Source organism: Phoxinus phoxinus (assembly GCF_949152265.1).
Source record: "Phoxinus phoxinus genome assembly, chromosome: 7".
NCBI classification, from domain to species: Eukaryota; Metazoa; Chordata; class Actinopteri; order Cypriniformes; family Leuciscidae; genus Phoxinus; species Phoxinus phoxinus.
Genome location: NC_136882.1, coordinates 33,359,761 through 33,378,959, shown reverse-complemented (window position 1 = coordinate 33,378,959; position 19,199 = coordinate 33,359,761). Strand labels below are relative to the sequence as shown.

The window sequence follows — 19,199 nt, the reverse complement described above, 5'->3', positions numbered from 1 at the left end:
AAAATGAATGTAACAATTTTTGTTCCCAAGTGATTCCATCAACAATTGCTTTAGTAGGAACTTTTGAAGTAACATCCTTACCAATAAATTGATTCCATACAAACCAAAAATACTCATTAAAACAAAACAGTATTACAGTATCTTGGTAGCATTTTGATATTTGCATTTATGAAAATACCATCTATTACAACAAAACTCTGTTCTGAATTTGATTCTGAACTACATGTTGTCATGTGAGCAACTAGTCAGTAACAAAAATATCATAAGAACATACAACACAGTAACAACTTTTTTTATTTTAGTTGGAAATGGCTATAATATTAATCTAACAAATAGTTGTTTGATTCAAAACAAAGACTCAAGTATTTTTGACAGACGCATTAAACTAGTTCATGGGAGTAATTTGCCTAAACTGGTCACATCTTTGTTGTTGCGTACAGTTCTTTCTATAAATCTATTAATTTTTTTTTTTTTTTTTTTTTTACAGTTTCCACTAAAAATATTAAGCAGTATAATCATTTTCAACATTGACAATAATAAGAAATATTTCTTGAGCTCCAAATTAACACATAAGAGTGATTTCTGAAGGATTGTGTGACATTAAAATTTCAGCTTTGGAATTACAGGAATAAATTCAATTTTAAAATATATTAACAGTTATGTTAAACTGTAATAATATTTAATAATACTATTTTACTGTATTTCTGGTTAAATAAATGCAGCCTTGTTGAGACTTTTTTCAAAAACATAAAAAGAAATCTTACCACCCTTAAAATGGAATGCTTGAATATATTTTTTAAATGTATATTTCCATAAGCCTCTTAATCTTACCAGTCTTTTCAGCTGCCTTTAAAAACTTTTTCGATTATAGTTTGCCATCAGGATAGACGAAGCTGAGGACTTTCAGAGTGTTGGCCAGAAGTCGACCACTGCAGACAACATGAATGACTTGCTTCAGAGACACGGCACTATTAGAAGAGGTAAGAGCTTTGTTCCCCAGGTTTGTCTGTCATTCAAACTAAATAACTATAGGCACCATTCTGAACACCCTTGCAACTCACAGCCACCCGGACACAAAAGCAACCGACTAATGATGCACCCAACACCCTAGCAGCAAGAGCAAAGTCCGTAGTGGAAGCTTTGTTAGATTGACAGTAAAAAACACTATAATGAGATGAACGTCAAAAGAAGTCATAGACACTGTAGGATCAAACACACCAAAGCTTGTGTTCTATCCTCAGGGATGTTGGAGAAGTCAATGCTGGTGTTGAATAAGAGTCGTGAGTTGCTGGAATTTTTGAAGGACTTCCAGTCCGAGAAGGCCCTGCAGTATGACAGAGCCTCTCATGGGGCCTGGAGCAGCTTTGGAAAGGTTGAAGGTCTAATGGAGATTCTGCAGGACAGACGTAGGCAAGTGGACCTTTGCATGAGACATCAGCAGCATGAGCTGGACACAATCCACCGCATTTGCCAATGGGAGCGACAGGAACAGGAGGTAAGCCACTCAAAGAAAAAGTCATTTTTATTATAGAAACTGCCTGGATATATTGTGTTTCAAGTTAAGTTTAAAAAAAAATCCGTAAAAGAAGATATGCCATCAGCTGCACCGGGACTTGCAGCTACGCCGCCAGGTCCAAGACAATATTGGCCAGTGCAACATTAAAATTTACTGATTGCTCCTTTAAGATATCTACCACATGACATCAGAAAAAAATGAAAACCGTAAATGCCTGGCTGTGCTGCATAAAGGGTTCTGCAGAAACCAGTCACAATCCTGACATTACTTCCATTGTGCAATGAATAGCTTGGTAATGAAATATGATATGATCAATCTAGCTAACGTGAAAGTCATAATTTTCATGATAGCGGCTTTTTGTTGTGTTCACTTTAGTTTGTACAAACTCTCACATAGTAAAGGTTACTCAAGCTCAAAGGCACTCTGCAAAAACACACTGATGACCGTCTGCCTTTTAAAAATGTTGAACTAAAATAACTGTCCAGCATACTTAACATGCTGAGAGGGGACAGGGCACATGCTTGCGTTTGATATGATCCCTGTGGAAATGCTCTTACTTCTTTCACTAATGTTTTGAATCACAATGTTCAATTTAAAATAATAATAAATGTATACTGCTGGATTACAAAACCGTGAATCAAATAATATTTAAGATTATCAAATCAAATAAAAAATAAAGGAAAAAAACTGACAGTCAGATGTTTTTGCTTCCATTGGAGCTCTTTAGAACATAGCTACTAATAAATAATAAACTACTTTTATCTATTTTTTACGCTGATTTGTAATTTTTTTTTTTTATGTACTACACAATTATACTTCAGGTCTCGCACTTCTCACACAGTTGCATCTTAAAACTTTGTAATATGTGCTTTTAAACAGGTAACAGAATGGTTTAAGGAAAAGACTACTTTGCTCTTGGAAAAAAGTCAGCTGGGTTCATCTCTGTCAGAAAATGAGGACAAACTACATGAATGCAAAGAGTTTGAACAGAAAGCCAAGGTAAGAGATCACTTTTCAAGATGCCAAGATGAGAAACGTATAGTATTTTTTTCTCACAATACAATGAGTGAATATAATTGAATTTTAAATACATTTATTGCCATGTTTGCTCATGTGTTATGCACTGTCTGCTAAAAAACTATTTAGTATGACTATTTCAGGTGTTATTTATTTCTCTTTTCAAAATGTTTCAAAACAACATTCCTAGTCTAGTCTCAGACTAAAATGCATGTTTGAGACATTTTAACTGAAAGCAACTTGCACTGACATATCTTAAAATATGTCAGTGCCATTGTTTTGTCTCAAGATGCACATAAGTATTGTTTTTATGAGGCATTATTATAGAAGCCACTTAAATGTCCTAATTGAACTAAGGCCTAATCCTGGCTTAATCTAAGTCCTGTCTGTGAAACCAGGCCATTGTGTTTTAATTGATTAAATCTATAATTAGTGTACAGGTCTTTGTCCACAAAATTACTTTTCTATTTTATAGACTATCAAACTATTTTACTATCAAAAGCCAGACATCAGGATGTGACATCATTTGGGGGGAAAACCACACAGACATCAGTAAAAAAAATAATTGATAATAATTGTATACATTAAATAAATACTTTTAATAAAAAATAACATAAATTTAATAAATAGTTTGATATAATGACAGAAATGTGTATGGTATTATATAACGTTCAAAATTAAATTGGCATCATCATGTTATTTAAATCCCTCACTGAGCCACAGCTACAGTAACATTAGATCTCTATTTCTGAACTGTTAATCTACTTGCCATTGTGTAAACTAATCAAGTTATGATTAATAAAGTGTCTGAGCTTGACCACAGCACATTACTTAAAATCTGATATAGAAATAGCTGCTAATATTACAGCACACACACATATTCTTTTCCAGTTTAAAAGGTACTTCATACCCAAATAATACTGTTTGTCTTTGTGTTTCATGCTGTATATTCCTTCAGGACTGGGGTGTGCTGGTCGAGAGGTTACTACAGCAGGCGTCAGATCTGCTTTCCTCGAATGAGTCCACACAACTTCAGCGCTTGTCAGAGAAGAGTGATAACCTCAAAACTACACATGAGCAGTTCTGGAGCCTCATGATGAATCGTCTGGCTCATCTGCAGGAGAGCAATGCCTTTTACAGCAGTGCTAATAAAGTATGCACTGTAGTGTAGTAGCACTTCACATGCTTTGACTAAGTTGAGGTTTGGATAACTCAGCTGATAGAGCTCTAACTCTTGGTAAACACTTCAGCGTCTGCATTTCTTCTGAGCGGACACTAGTGTTTTGTTGTTGGAGGTAGTACCCCCTAGTGGAGATGTGTATTGTAATAATATGAGTGTGGATTATAAAAGAGAGAGAGATGAGATAATAGAGTGATTTGTTGCATACATTGATATAGAGCTGTTTGGTCATGACATCCAATTGTAGGATAATTTGCAGTGGATTCCCTCAGGAATAATGTTTTTTTTAAGGCCTGTGATTAACATTACTTGAAGAAACTTTCAAATTTTTAACAAAACATTAATTACACCGATACCTTAAAGGTGAATTTTGTTGTGTGCTTATAAAATGTAAGTGGATATAGTTAATAAATGCAGAGTGTGTAAATCCTGGAAATATCAGGGAGATTTAATATTGCATAATATATTGAATGTTTTTTGCATTACATGCCAAAAATTTACGTTGGTGATGTAATTGTCTCGGGTTGTCAAACACGCATGAAGCCAAAAAGAATAAACAATCTTTAATAATAAACAGGAAGAATACGCAGGAGAATCAAAACAGCAACTACACCATTACAGAAACTTTTACTTTCAGATTACTTTTGACCAAACTCATTTATTGCATTGAATTGAATAGGATAGGTTTCGGAACTGCAGGGGGTTTGTGAGTTTAATGAAAAGCAAACAATTTAATGAATCATAAAAATGTCAAATTAAAATGAATCATTTTAAGAATAGTAATAACAACAACAACAAAAACAGTTTGAAAGACAAAAGCTTTCCAAAGACATAGCAAGCAATATATTGGTAAATGGGGCCATTTAAATAATGATTAGTGTTCGTCAGGAGTTGATTCGATATGCAATGTTGAGAAAACCCTCCTCAAAAGTGGAATGATTTCTGTAAATCCAGTGGTCAAATGCTTTGTGGCCTCTCTCTTTTCTGTGTAATTATTCAGCCGACTAGTGGCTGGTCTGTTCCACAACACTGGAAGACTTTCTAAACGTATATAAGTGCTAGGCTTTTTAGAAAGTACAATTTAAAAGATGAAGCAAAATAATTAGTGAGAATCAAATTCAATCAAATAAATTATGACTGATATACTCTGTGATGACATCAGTCTTTTGAGGGCCATAATGGAGACATTTGTACTGCAATAATTCATAAAGTATAAATTGTTTAAATATATACTTCAAGAGATTAGATCCTGACTTAATCTGAAATTTTTAAATCTGGCCATATTAGTTTCTGTAAACTGGGAATTAGTCAAAGTATCCCTATATTTTATGTGTTAGTCAGCATAGACTCAAACATAAGTGATCCACATTTATGTTTTAAGTACAAAGGTTTTTATGAAATGATATATTTTTTGTCATCAGGCATTTGAGGTGCTGGGCACGATAGAGATTGCTATAAAGGAGCTGAAGACTCAACCTCTGTCATTACCTGAGCTGGCTAGGAAACATGAAGAGTTTTCACGCAGAATAAAAGACTCATCCACTGAGCCTCTTCAGAGAGGTCAGCTGTTCCTTCAGAAGCTTGACCCACAAAGGTGAGAAGACAAAGAGCAGATGCTACAGTGTGTTAAAAAAAGACCCTATCACAGTAGATATCCAGACTCCAGGTTTTCCGTGGATTGGGATGTTCTGTGCAATGTCAGGCATCTGTGTTTGTTTGTTTGTCAGTGCCCAAGTTGGAGGGCTACAAAGGATGCTGGGATACATCAAAGAGAGAATTGAGGTTCTGAGCCATGAGTGTCATGCCCACAGAGAGTTAACAGGCAAAAGGCAGCAGCTGGTGTCCTCATTCGAAGAACTGGTGGATAAGGTATAGAAAAATTAGATAGTCTCTCTTTTCACTGTTTTAAGACACCTCTAATAAGACAGAATTATGGGCGAAACACATTTTTTTTTATACATTATTTTAATAATACTTAAAATTCAAAGACTTAATTTATATGATATACATTATGGTTGTATTTGCTGTTGCCTTTCTAATCAAATTCTAAAAATATAATTATTATTTACGATTGACTTTCTATTTATGCATCTAATGTCACAAAATATGTAAATTAATTGGCATATTTCTCCACCTAAAAATAATTTAAAATAATAATAATAATTTATGTACTGTATTTATACACCATTGTTGTCATTGCGGTTGCCTTAATGTGAAAAGGACGAACACTATTTATAATAATAATTTTAAAACAATTTATTTATACATTTATATTTTTTATAGATTTTTTTATAGATCATGGCTATATTTTATCTTGTCTTTATGCTGATTAAACTAAACAAATGCAAATATGTATTATTTATTTGTTTATTTATTTAACCTGGACATGTTTTCCTGAGATTCACCCTTAAACCTTTTTTTTTCAAATGCTTTATTAGATTGCTTATTATATGTCAATAAATGTAGCTTAATATTTCACAGTAGCTTGTGGGAGAGTGTATTTCCTCAATGATCTGAATCTCTACAGGTCTCTGCTTGGATTAAGAGCAGCAACAGTGTCCTGTCTGCCAGCACAGAGCCTGGTTCATCTCTAACTGAGGCTGAGGACACCCTTAACAAGCATGTTGAGCTACTCTCACAGTCTCAGGTGTCTTTATACTTGCCTACACTGAGAGTACAATATGATATGGAAAGTTCAAAGTACAACCCCTCAAAAGTTTGTAAAAGTGCAATTAAGATCTACTCCGTAAACCGTGGTGTTTTTGTCCTGCAGGATGCTATGAGAGAATCAGAGACTATAGCTAGTTTTATAAAAGAACTAAATGGACTGGAATCCTCAGAGACAGTCGAGTTTTCAAACAAAGCTTCACTTCTGGCAGAGGAGATGAAAACATTGGTGAGGAACATATCATCACACGTGGAGAGCCTCAGGCCCTATGTGGACTTTTTGCGCTGTGCAGATGAGGTATGGTTATATATTTATGACATATTTATTGTAATTAAGTACATAGTTAGACTATGATGATATATTCTGTGGTGGCACAGGTTGAGGAGCAGATAAGGACTCTTCAGGAATGCTACAAGAACAAGCCAGAGGAAGAGGAGGAAAATGAAGGAGCAGGTTCAGCCATGAAGGAAATGTTGGATGCTAAGTGGCAGTCATTGCTGCAGAGGTTTTTCACCATGCAGGATCTAGGCAACAACTTTATTAACTCATCTAACATGGTAAGGAACGCTGAAGAGCATTTTAACACAAGCTTAACAATAAGTGGTCTTTACAAATCTATGGCACTATCTTGGGGGGTTAAAACAAACAATAAATACATATTATGTGTGTATGTATTTATTTATTTTGCAGATCAGTGGCAACCTGAATCTAAACGTTAAAGCAGCAGGGCATGTTGTAGAAAAATATATGGAGACACTGACCAGGAAGAAATCTGAACTAGCAGACTTGTGGACATCCTGGCAACTTCATTACAGTCAGATAAAATCTGTGAAGAAGCAATGGAAAAAATGTAAAGATCAACTTAAAAAGGTACCTTGGGATTTCACTTGGAAATATATCAGAATATGTAAATTTGTGAAATTATTTTCAATTATTAGAGCATTTAAAGAGAATGCAAATGTTTTTTTGTTGTTGTTTTTTTACAATAAAACATTATTAATAGACCATCTTTGGTCAATGCCCTAAATGTTTCGTTAATTGCCTGCAGGTTCTTCATGATTTAAGGGCATTGGAGGAGATTTTTGCCCCAGCATCAAAGGTTGATTTGGGGGGTGATCCTCAGTCTGTGTATAAACTACAGGAGAAATTCAACTCTGTAAAGCCAGAATTCCTGGTGAGAGAAGACGTTTTGCTTTCTCATTAGTGCTTATGATTTGTTTTAGCAACTTTACAACTAACCTAAATTTGAAAACCTTCATAGCAACTGAATGCAGAGGTGGAATTCCTGGTTAAAACATCCGAGCTGCTCGGCTTAAAGGGGATACCAGTGAAAGAGAAGAACGAGAAAGTTTCTGAGCTTCTGCAGCTACATCAGCATATCAGAGATAAAATCAGGGAGTATGAAACCGTTCTCAGTATGGCCGGTAAATTTCACCAGCTTTATCAAGAGGTAAAGTCCCATTTCTGTCAGAACACTTAATAGAATCAGAGAAATCAGAGATTGTGATGGAGTTAAAATCAGAATTGATATGTACTGTAGATGGACACATTTAATAATTCATGTTATTTATAATTAAAGCATGAGAATTAAATAGTGATGCAGAAAATTTGAAAGCATCTTCAGTCACCAACCAAGCTGTGCATTATTTTAGCCAGCGTCACAAGTTACATCCTGACAACTATAAATTGTGACTAAGCCACTGGACTAAACACTAATAATAGTAGTAGTAGTAATAATTATTATAATAATCAGCATCATCATTCACTAATTGGATGCAATTGTTTTAAATAGTAGTACTGAATGTTATTACTATATGCTGGACACTTGTTGCCTGTTTTTTTTTTTACCTTAACAAAACTTAAAAACAAAAAATAAAATAAAAAATATAATTTTAATGAGCTGGCCATGGTTAGCTCATTAAAAGTATATTTTTTTATTTTATTTTTTGTTTTTAAGTTTTGTAGACAGATATACATTTTGGTTAACCAAAAGTAGTAATAATTATGTTACATTACATGAAATTTGGAGGCTAAGCATAATTGATTGTTTTTACTTTATTTTATTTTAGTTGGATACCGTCTTACACACAGAACCAGTGACGGTGTTTAGTGACACCAGTCAGGCCAGGACTCAGTTGACTCAGCACCAAGAGAGGCAGAGTCACATCCGCCATCTGTATAAGCTGGCCCTCTCGCTGGGTGCAGACCTCACCAGCACTGTGCAGCAGTCGGTGCGTTGATTGCTTAACAATATTTCATGCCCTCATTATCTTCAAAAATTCCATGCATTATTTGGATTTCCTTACCTGAATTTTTTTTTTTTTTTTTACATAATGTCAACAGAACATGTGGAACCATGCAGTTGATTATTTCTTTGCGATGCATAAACAATACTTATTGATTTGATAGAAACTGCCACAAATGACCATCCCTTTCCCCCTTCTTTATGCTCCAAGCATGTGCTGGTGTTGTCAGTGCAGCAGTTACATGAGAAACTGGTAAAGTTGGAGAGAGGAAGCACTGACTGGATCGCTGAGGCTAATAAGTGTGAAGAAAGTTTGATAAGCAACGTCCACTTCTGCCTTCATAAGGAAGAAATCAGTGAGGTGAGTATTGTATGTGTGTGTCAGTTGGTCAGGGTTTAGGTCATTTACTAATCTGTATTGATCTCTGACCTACTAATCTCATCAGGGGCGCAGATCAGGAAAAACACAGGAAAAAAGATCATATACATAACATAACATAACATAACATAACATAACATAACATAACACAATACAATACAATACAATACAATACAATACAATATAATAAAGTGTTTATATGCACTTGTCTGTGTTTTCCCCATGAGGTCCACTTGTAATATTTTTGTGCCCAAAGCAATCATAACTTAGACCATTTTCCACTATCTTTTAGAACTCAAAGAGGCTTTATTTGCTGCTGTGCTATTAAGACTCCAGTGAAAACGACCCTTATGCATGTGAAACAAGACTGTTGGGTCCAATATAGTTGTTAATGGTCCCCTCCTTCACAGCCTCTTTGCAAAGCCTGCATTGTATTGTGCAAAGCAATGGTGGATTTAAATGTGCAAAAATTGGCTGTCATTTTTTCAAATGTTTTCATCTTAACGTTGGAAAGTACAAAACAAGCCAATTTGTGCAGCTTAAGTTTCAACAAATGACCCTTTTTTCACTGGGGAAGAAATGTTGGGTTCTGGAAGTTAGTATGTTTTAATTTTTTCAGATCACTGAAGCTTTGATTCCTCATGATCCCCTTTTAACTGTATGAAGAAGGATTTTGGTCCAGCCTTTACTGTCTGTCATTTTCCTTAAATATGTGTTAATGTCCCAGCCCACAGATCCAGGGCTCAGCAACACATGTGTTGGGCTTTTGTGGCTGACTCTCATTGTCTCTCCCCCTGAATTATTTATAGCTTGTTAAATTTAGCCTGTGAACTGCAGGGTTTTGTCTTTCCGTCTGTTGACTGAGGGATCCTGCCATTTGTCTCTCATCACTTCAGATAGCAGGAAGGATTCCACCCTTATCACATACTTAATGCCCCCCAACCACAAAACCACAGTCAATCCCCAGGATTACACCGCAAGCCTCCCAGGGCACTTTCCTATCACGACTCAGTTTCATGATGTCCTTTATGATTTTTGATTACAGCACAAATTGGTTTCTGTGTAAGAGGAAAACAGACATATCCACTTTTTTTTCTTTTTATAAGCTGCCACATGGACTGCAAAAAATGTTAACAATAGTTTAATTTTAGAGATTAGTGAGAGGCAATATAAATCATTTCAAACATTTGAGAATTTCTTCATAAAACCTTTGTTACTGTTGTGATTATATTATAATCTCTGTCTCCCTCTAGAGGTCAACAATTTCATTTTCATTTTTTCCCCTCAATGAATTAGCACAGGCATATAGACCAGTGATTCTAAACTAGGGGTCTGGGGTCCACTAGGGGGCCTCAGCAAACTTTTATAGATGCATCAAGATGACGTAAAATAAAGACAAAACAAGCATTAAAATAAGTTTGAAATTCAACATTTCTAAAACATTTAATTTGAATTAATCCTCTCAACAACTGTTTTCTTTGAATAATTATAAAACCTTTTAAATCCATGGGCGTTTTATATATTTTATGAATATAATTTCAGCTCTAAAATATTTCTTCAGGTTGCAATAATTTTAACAGTCTATGCTTAATCCGTATTTACTAAATCATGAACAACTGGCAAAATCATGGAACCTATTATTGTTGTGGCCAATGTGGGGGCCAAAAAGGTTTTCAACCTCAAAAAGTGGTTTAGACCTTTTTAATAATTGCTTGGAAGCAACTGTGACATATTGCAAGATTTTGTGAACTGTTTAATGCAGAGGACTGTCACTTTCTTAAGATAACTGGAGAATTAAAAAATATTTTATATTTTCATTAGGAGATTTCTTGTGTCTATATCTTACTCAGTAGAAGTCAAACTCAAAGCTTATTAAACATATCCAAGTTAACTATGCCACGTGATGTCATGCTATTTCAATGTATGACTGCTGCAAGACTGTAAATAGAGCAAAGAAATTTCTAAAAGTAGCTGTACTTTATAGAGTCCCTAGTCTTATGTGAACATCTCTAGTGTGGCTTTAAAATGTAGGGAGTCTTCACTTCGAATACAGTGGGATTTGGATTGGTGCATAGACTATGAAAACTTTTTTATGTGAAATTAAATTTCACAAATTTAAGTGAAAACATATAAGGGTTCCGTACAGTACTGTTCAAAAGAATGGGGTGGATAAGATTTTTTTATGTTTTTGAAAGAGGTATCTGGCTGCATTTATTTGATCAAATACATTAAAAACAGTACTATTGTGAAACATGATTACCATTTAAAATAACTGTTTTCTATTTGAATATATTTCAAATGTAATTTGTTCCTGTGATGCAAAGCTGAATTTTCAGCATAATTACTCCAGTCTTCAGTGTCACATGATCAAAGTTCAAAAGAACAGCATTTATTTGAAATTGTTTTTTTGTTGTTGTTTTGTTTTTGCAATGTTCAAAGTAACTTTTGAACAATTTAATGCATCCTCGCTGAAATTTTTTTTTCCAAACTTTTGAACAATAGTGCATAAGTATCGAAAGCAAAAATTGAGAGAATAATACATTTTTTATTTAACTGTAATTCATCAAGAATAAGGCATGACATAATATCAGATTCAATGTCCATGTGAGTCCCCATATGTTGTCCATGTGAGTCACCATATGTTGTCACGTCAGTCATACCCATCGATCCACCATCCAGTCATAAATATTATGCATGAGTAAACAAGCTGACATTTTAGCTTGGACAGTTGCTGCTGTTCATCTGCAAGGAGGAGTGACTCTATTTCTCTCACTGTGTGTGAGTTCACAAGTCCAGTGTACTGCTTACGGAAGCTTTCATATGTTACTGAAAGGATATTTCATTGTAGTCGTGTTGACTCCTTTATATTTTAGAGTTGAATTAGAAGTAAAATGTCTTACTGTCCTGTTTAGTAGTGGATCTAATTGAACTCAAGATGGCCATCAATGACTTACATCTTTATTATGCTGTGATATTCACCAGTTTGGTCTGCAGAAGAAACCCTCATTCCTTGTTTTACAGATCACAAGGCTATGAAAAAACAGTGCCACCATAAATGTTTACTGAGCACAGTTTGACTAAGTTGTTCAGATGGTAACCATTAATGTAACTGAACTTTCCTCCATGAATATCCCTCTGTTTGGGCCGCAGCAGAAATTTCCTCTACAGCCCCCTGTTGGAAAAATCCAGTAAGATAGTTATGGGGCTACTTTAACTGGCTCTAAGCTGGGCTGCAGCTGTCTTTGGGCGACACTTGAACCTGTCATTTGGAGACACGACACCATTGCAAAAGCTCATCAGGCTGGACAGAAATGGATCTGCATTATAAATCATCCACTGGTCTGACAATTAATCCCTCTAAAATAATCCCCCTGGACTCACCGAACTGCACTCTGCTAGAGATCCTCCCCACATCCATATACAACTAATCTTATATTTGATTACGCTATTATATTTGGTTACACTTTTCATAATCAGCATGTTAAACGAGACGGATAAATGTGTTTTTAGAGAGGGATTTTAAAGGGATTGTTCAACCTAAAATGATTTATGTTGTACATGTTTATGTTGTTCCATATATATCAGGGCCGTCGCCAGAACATATAGAATGGGGGGTACATTTCATTTTCATGAGGGGGGGGGGACCCTTTTTTATGATGTGAAACAGACATTCGCCAAAACAATAATATCCTGTGTTTAATAAAACACAAATAGACCAAGTTCTATATTAAAACAACACCAGAACACAAAGTTACACTTTAAATAAAAAAATTGTAAAAAAAAAAAAATTCGAATTATAGGCGGAGGGTGAACCAACACCATGAGGATATGAGATTCCCCTTTAAAAACATTTACCATATGGATTTGGCATGGCAGAACACTTTTTTTTTTATTAGAAAGCTCATTTTATTATATATCCTAATTAAAAAGCTGTTATACAATTTCATTGTGATTTCACAAAGTTCCATTATTATCAGTGAAGCTGATGCACAACGAATGTCTACTGCTTATTATAACGAGAGGATTGCTAATATTCTTTGTTACGGAGAAAACTGATCCTGGACCAGCATTTATGGACAGCTTTTCTTTCTAAAAGCAATCAGATGCATATGGAAGCTTGTTTCCATCACAGAATATAACAATTAAAAGATAATTGCGACTTTTTATCTCACAGTTCTCACATTTTTTCACACCGTTGCGAGTTTATCTCACAATTCTGTTATACACGCAAATGCGACTGTATATCACACAAGTCTGATTTTATTAGGGCAAATTAATCAAAAATAATGTTCGATGATAGCTGGGAATTATTCGATTATTACTCGAAAATTTCACCCCTCCCCCACATGCTCAGCGATAAAATTGCTCAAATCCCGCTACTACATAAAATTTCTCTGTACTTTACTATACGTGCTGTAGCCATTAAAGAAAACTTTGTCTATTTATGTTTAAATAATATGTTATTTTTAAATTTAATTTATGTTGATTATATAAAAAGTGAACAGCATGAGTAAGATAGGATCATAAGATGCGCAATATATCGGGAGACATTGAGTGGGTCAGACATGGGACCACTTCATTAAGTTTTGTTTTGTAGAAAGCCTTTCTTTAAAGTCAATTTCGTTTTTGTATAAATTGTATCTTAATTTTAATCAGTGTTTCATTAACAAATTGCCTGGATTTAATAAATAAGAAGCAAATATAGCCGACAATGTAATCAGGTCATGGAGGCGCCGGCGCGATCACTTGCATTGCACGTGAACTGGAGCTCATCTCATAAATGAACCGAATAAATATTCTTTAAATATTCTTTAAAATTTCTTTAAAATTTTTAAAAATGTCTTAACTTGTGAATATACTATTTCTTAATTCACCCTTAGCTGTCTTTTGAAACTTTTTTAAAACTTTTTTTTAGCTGTCTTTTTTCTTCTGCACTTATTTACATGTTTTTCCTGAATCCTTTATTTTAGCTGAGAGAGTCCTTTAAAGATCTCAAAAAGAAATTCAACAATTTGAAATTCAACTACATGAAGAAAAACGATAAGTCGAGAAACGTAAAGGCGGTGAAAAATCAGCTCCAGCAAATTGAGATTTACATTGAAAAGCTGCAGGTAAGGAAGCACTCTTTTACTTGCACTCATTTTATTAATGTTTTCTTCAGAATCTGTGCTCAGCAGTGACACAATTATACAGACATATACCTTCATTTCTTCCTTTTTTTAATGCTTTGAGAATTTTAAATTTATAAAATGTAACATCCAAATCCTTCCCTTTCGTAGGTTTTGAAGAAGAAGCTGCAAGCGTTCACTCTGAAAGTATCCAGCAGCAGTGAGCGGCATTTAATTGGCAACAGGCTCAGAGAGATTGAGGATGCCTTAAATGAGCTGCAGAGACAGGTGTGCGACTTTGACAGGGGAGTGGAGGAGTACAAACAGAACCTGGATATGAATGTCAAGCTCCAACAAGCCTTAGAGGAGGTGGGGGTGCACCAGGAACATACAGTATAATGAGCCAATAGGAGCTACTATCACAATTCAGCAGCAATTTTACGTTCAATTTATAATCCTGGTGTGGAATTTAGAATTTCTTTCAGAGTTTTACATTTCTGTTTACTCTTAGATCTTCCCATTACTAATGCTGCTAAATGAAATAGAAACAAAAATTGGCTTTGCTTTAACTTATGTTTGCCTTCAAAGCAGTCTCACAGTAAATGTCTATAAATAGTCTCTGAAAATAGTCTGCTCTCACCTTTCATTTTAAACACAGTATCAGTTCTGGTGCGACGAGGCAAGTTCCACAATTGTCCGTGTGGGTAAATATTCCTCCCAATGTAAGACTAAGGAAGCAGTCAGCTCTCTCTACAAACAGTTTGAAAAATTTGTGTGGCCCACAATACCACAGCAAGAGGAGAGAATAAGCCAGATCACAGAGCTGGCAGTGCGGCTACATGGTGAGAAACTGAGAATGCATTCTGAAATATTGTTTGGAGGAATGTATTCTTTATCATTCCAATGAATAGACCAGAGAATATAACCCTTGTTTATGTATGCCACTTCTTAGAGAGCCCAATGTGTAAAAGCAATAGCAGCAATTTGGGAATTAATAGTTTTAACCCTTCAAATTCTTTATAATGTTCCTCTGATCAATTTAAAAGCTAGAATTACTCAACTTTGACATAATGTGCTTTTACAAGGTGGACATGAACTTATTATTTTAAATGTGAAACTTATCCAACATAGTTGCAAATGTTTCGGGTCAATTCCACCTCATCAGAAACACTAGAACAATATGATAAAAACAAATCCAGGTAAACAACTGGCAGGAGTGTATTTCAATCACTAGCATGATTTTCCCCCCAATGTTTTCATGTTATAGATATAAACCTGAAGGACATTTAGTTAGTTGAAGTGTTTTTGGCCTTACAGTGTTGACAAATTTTTTAAATGTAGGTGCTGAAGATGGAAAGAAATATATGGAGAAAACAATCAACAAACACCATGAAATTGTGGAATCAATAAAAGAACTCTCAAATGGACTGCTGGACCTTGAGGCCAAACTTCAGGTGATGAAAACACCAAACATAATATTGTACTTGGTACATTAATCTGAGGTTTTTTATGAAATATACTTTTACTAATATTTTCAAATGAACTCTTTCTGTAGCTAGAGACTTTAAAACAACCTCTTACACCTGAAGACAACAACAAACGGGACACCATTGATACGGTAAACACCGGTAACACTTTGACTTAATTTAAAACATGACAGAATTACATGGTCTTTCATTTTGTACATACATGTTACATTCTAAATTGTTACATTCAATTTAAATTTAAAATGCAGGAAATTGCAATTAAAGTTCAATTACAAAAAAAATAGAGTAAAAAAAAAATCAAGGCACGTTTTCCCTGTTTGTAAATAAAATCTGTGAATATACTTATGTTAATATTTGATGTATACGATCTAAAGGAATCATTAGTTCAGAGTTTTGAATCGATGCATTGAACTAATTCACAGAAATTAATCAAACTTGCATATAAACTCTAAAATTATATTTGCTGCTAAAGTTTAAATCGGAGACAAATCATAAGACAAGGACCATAAAACCAGTGTATTGGTGGTCTTAAAGGGTTATTTCGGTGCCTTTAAGGAAACATAATAGACAAATATAATGGGTATTTACTTACAGTGCATTATTCAGCATTGTTTAATTTTGTCATCAGCAAAGGCATAGCAAATATATCATATATATTCAGAAAATCGCTCAAACCTAAACCATATTTTTTTCTGTTGCCACTTCAGTCTGAACCAAAGGAAAGTGGACATACCCCAGAGATGACAGGCCCACACTGTACTAAAGAGATGCCTATCGGCAAGAATCCAGAAAACAAGAAACCTCAGCTTCGCAAAGCACAAAGCCAAGATCAGCCAGACAAGCATCATCCGGAGCATCAAAAAGTGCTACAAGAGACCAGGTTGCCCACCCAGGAGGCCTATTCCAAGACCAGCAAAGTGGAGATCATCATGTGCAAATCTACTATAGAGAGGAGAGAGGAAATGCACACTTCCATCTCTAACTCCCACACCATTAATGTGAGCCATTCCCCTGTGGAGCGGGATAAGAGGAGTCACACTATGCAGCAAACCAAGAGAGACTCACAAGAAACTCCTCCTCCTCCGCCACCTCCACGAGATCCAACTTTATCTCGCCCCATCATCATAGATATCAAAAAGGAGTTGCATGGTACAGAGAAACAGCATCCTGTTCAGAAGACTTACTCTGAGGACAAATATCAGGCCTGTAGTAGAAATCATCCTTTTCTCTCATATTCCAAGGTGAGCCTCGTTTGACATAAGAGTCATTCAATGGAATGGTGCCTTTTGCCATTTTGAAAAGGTGATTGATTGACTGACTGATTTATTTAGGCAAATTATAAGTAATATTTAAATAATTCTATTCGACAAAGAATAGGCCTATTCTTTAAGTGATAGATAAATCCTGTTTTACTTAAATGTATTTATTTATTTTTAAATAAATTATGTATTTTTTAAACACTACTTTTGAGTGTGGGATATATATATATTATATATATTATATATATATATATATATATATATATATATATATATATATATAAATTCTTTTTTTTTACATCCTGGCCATGTCTTGGTACTTTTTAATAAACAAATTTTAAATAATTTCTATGGCTGGTTATACAGACATATAAAATGCATATATTCTTTTAAACCATATATAAATAATACACCATTATCACATCATATATCTGGTAACACTTTATTTCGATAGTTCACTTTAGACATTCTACTAACTATAAGCAACTGTTTATCTACATGTCATCTCTCATGATATTTAATAACTCTCATGTGTTTTTTAGTTAATATGTTTGTTACTTTCCTGTCCTTGTTGCCATTGTTGTAGTCCTGTGTAGTTTTTCCCCTCGAGGGCCAACACGGTGAAGCCGGCGGTGCTGGAGACCAAAAAACTACACAGGACTACAACAATGACACACAGGTCGAGAAACAGGAATGTAACTATATTTATGCTTTAAATGTTAATATTAAATGTTAACTAACAGAAAATTATTTACAGGCATTCTTTTCTCTTTATTTGTGTTTTATTTCTATAGACGGCAGCTCATCATTCTTTAGAGGAGGACTTTTTGTCACATGGGACTCCAGAGCCAGCAGTTCCTGTAGGAAGTGTACCAGAGGGTGAGTTCCAGCCTGACCATCTCACTGAGGAGTCGCTCTCCAATGATGAATATGAGTGCACCTCCCCAGATGACATCTCCCTGCCTCCCTTATCTGAGACTCCAGAATCCAACATTATTCAGTCAGAAAATGACCTTGATGATGGGTATTGCGTGAGCTCTCACAGCCATCGCGTTAACCAATACAACCACCAGTTCCACTCCCAGCAGGGTGACACCCTAAACCAGAGGCAACAGGAGTGGATGTCGTGCCAGGCCGAGAGCTACCCATCTCCCACCACTGGCTCGGGGGCCAGATTTAGAGCAGAATCATCCTCCTTTCTTCAAAGCCCCCTCACAGTACCTGCTCCTAGTCTTGTGTCAAACACCATCTCCAGCATCTTAAAGAAATCTGGCAACCCACCACCAGGCAGCATCACTGAAACGCTTTACTCAGTGCATGAGAGTCATACTGAGATGCAAAAGTGTGTGCATGAGTCCAGTATGGGTCAATGCCACAGTGCTCAGCCCAATAACATGCATGCTACCCCAACCCCATTAACCACAGAGCTGGACTCGGATCTCTGCAAGCCCACAGCCATTCGAGAGGAGATCAGGCGGGCATCTTCCAAAAAGGTTATGGGCAAACTGACAGGCGGCACAGGTCCTAACTTCTCCAAACCCTTGTCTAATACCACGGTAATGGAGGGCTCTCCGGTGACACTGGAGGTGGAAGTCACTGGATTCCCTGAGCCTACATTAACCTGGTGGGTAGCTTATAACAAACTTGACCTATAAATTAAAACATTCTTTGCTATTTCTTCAATATAATATAATAACGTAATTTAATGTATAATATAACTGTTCAATAGTTTGGGGTCAGAAAGATTTGAAAGAAATTTAGAAGGAAAGATAGAAATACTTCAGGAAGGATGCAGTAAATTGTTTAAAAGTGATAGCAAATACATATAGAACAGAAGACTTAACACTTATTAATATATTTAAAAAAATGAAAACAGTTATTTTAAATTTAAATAATATTTCACAATTTTACTGTTTTTACTGTATTTTTTGTTCAATAAAAATTTCAACTTCTTTCAAAAACATTTTAAAAATTTTACCGCTCTAAACTTTTGAATGGTGGTGTAGTATATAGAGATTATTAATTATCTGAATACATTTGTATCTAAATGGGTGGCAAATTCTCATTATAAAACATATAGATCAATATCCAGTTTTTAAAAACTACAAATTCGTCACACAGCCCAGTATTTGTGAACAATTATGTAGACGTATATTTGTGTCTGCCTGCATGAAGCAGGTTTGTTGAGGAAAGTTGACATATTCCATTCATTTTGATTCCATTTCATTTGAACAATTTAATTTCTCTTCCACTGTCATGCATATCCATTCATACTAACTTTTTATTCTAGGTTTCCTGTAGCTAACATTTCCTTAGTTTGTATGTATTTTCTGTTTACCT

The 19,199-nt window shown here is 35.1% G+C and overlaps 1 protein-coding gene across 4 annotated transcripts in view; it reads left to right on the top strand.

Annotated features, from left to right (window-relative positions):
• ccdc141 (coiled-coil domain containing 141) overlaps nt 1–19,199 on the top strand; it is a 30,199-nt gene that overhangs the window by 6,005 nt on the left and 4,995 nt on the right. For 2 of the 4 annotated variants that reach the window (XM_079619756.1, XM_079619757.1), the window contains exons 4-25: nt 872–980; nt 1,242–1,495; nt 2,396–2,515; nt 3,492–3,686; nt 5,135–5,307; nt 5,441–5,582; nt 6,241–6,360; nt 6,487–6,678; nt 6,759–6,938; nt 7,072–7,251; nt 7,430–7,555; nt 7,643–7,831; nt 8,451–8,612; nt 8,838–8,987; nt 13,976–14,116; nt 14,285–14,482; nt 14,772–14,955; nt 15,455–15,567; nt 15,669–15,731; nt 16,308–16,841; nt 17,446–17,538; nt 17,654–18,483. In XM_079619756.1, the coding sequence (XP_079475882.1) occupies nt 872–980; nt 1,242–1,495; nt 2,396–2,515; nt 3,492–3,686; nt 5,135–5,307; nt 5,441–5,582; nt 6,241–6,360; nt 6,487–6,678; nt 6,759–6,938; nt 7,072–7,251; nt 7,430–7,555; nt 7,643–7,831; nt 8,451–8,612; nt 8,838–8,987; nt 13,976–14,116; nt 14,285–14,482; nt 14,772–14,955; nt 15,455–15,567; nt 15,669–15,731; nt 16,308–16,841; nt 17,446–17,538; nt 17,654–18,483 (4,448 nt within the window). The remainder of the gene's footprint in view (nt 1–871; nt 981–1,241; nt 1,496–2,395; nt 2,516–3,491; nt 3,687–5,134; nt 5,308–5,440; nt 5,583–6,240; nt 6,361–6,486; nt 6,679–6,758; nt 6,939–7,071; nt 7,252–7,429; nt 7,556–7,642; nt 7,832–8,450; nt 8,613–8,837; nt 8,988–13,975; nt 14,117–14,284; nt 14,483–14,771; nt 14,956–15,454; nt 15,568–15,668; nt 15,732–16,307; nt 16,842–17,445; nt 17,539–17,653; nt 18,484–19,199) is intronic. The other 2 variants (XM_079619758.1, XM_079619759.1) reach the window with 1 other exon arrangement.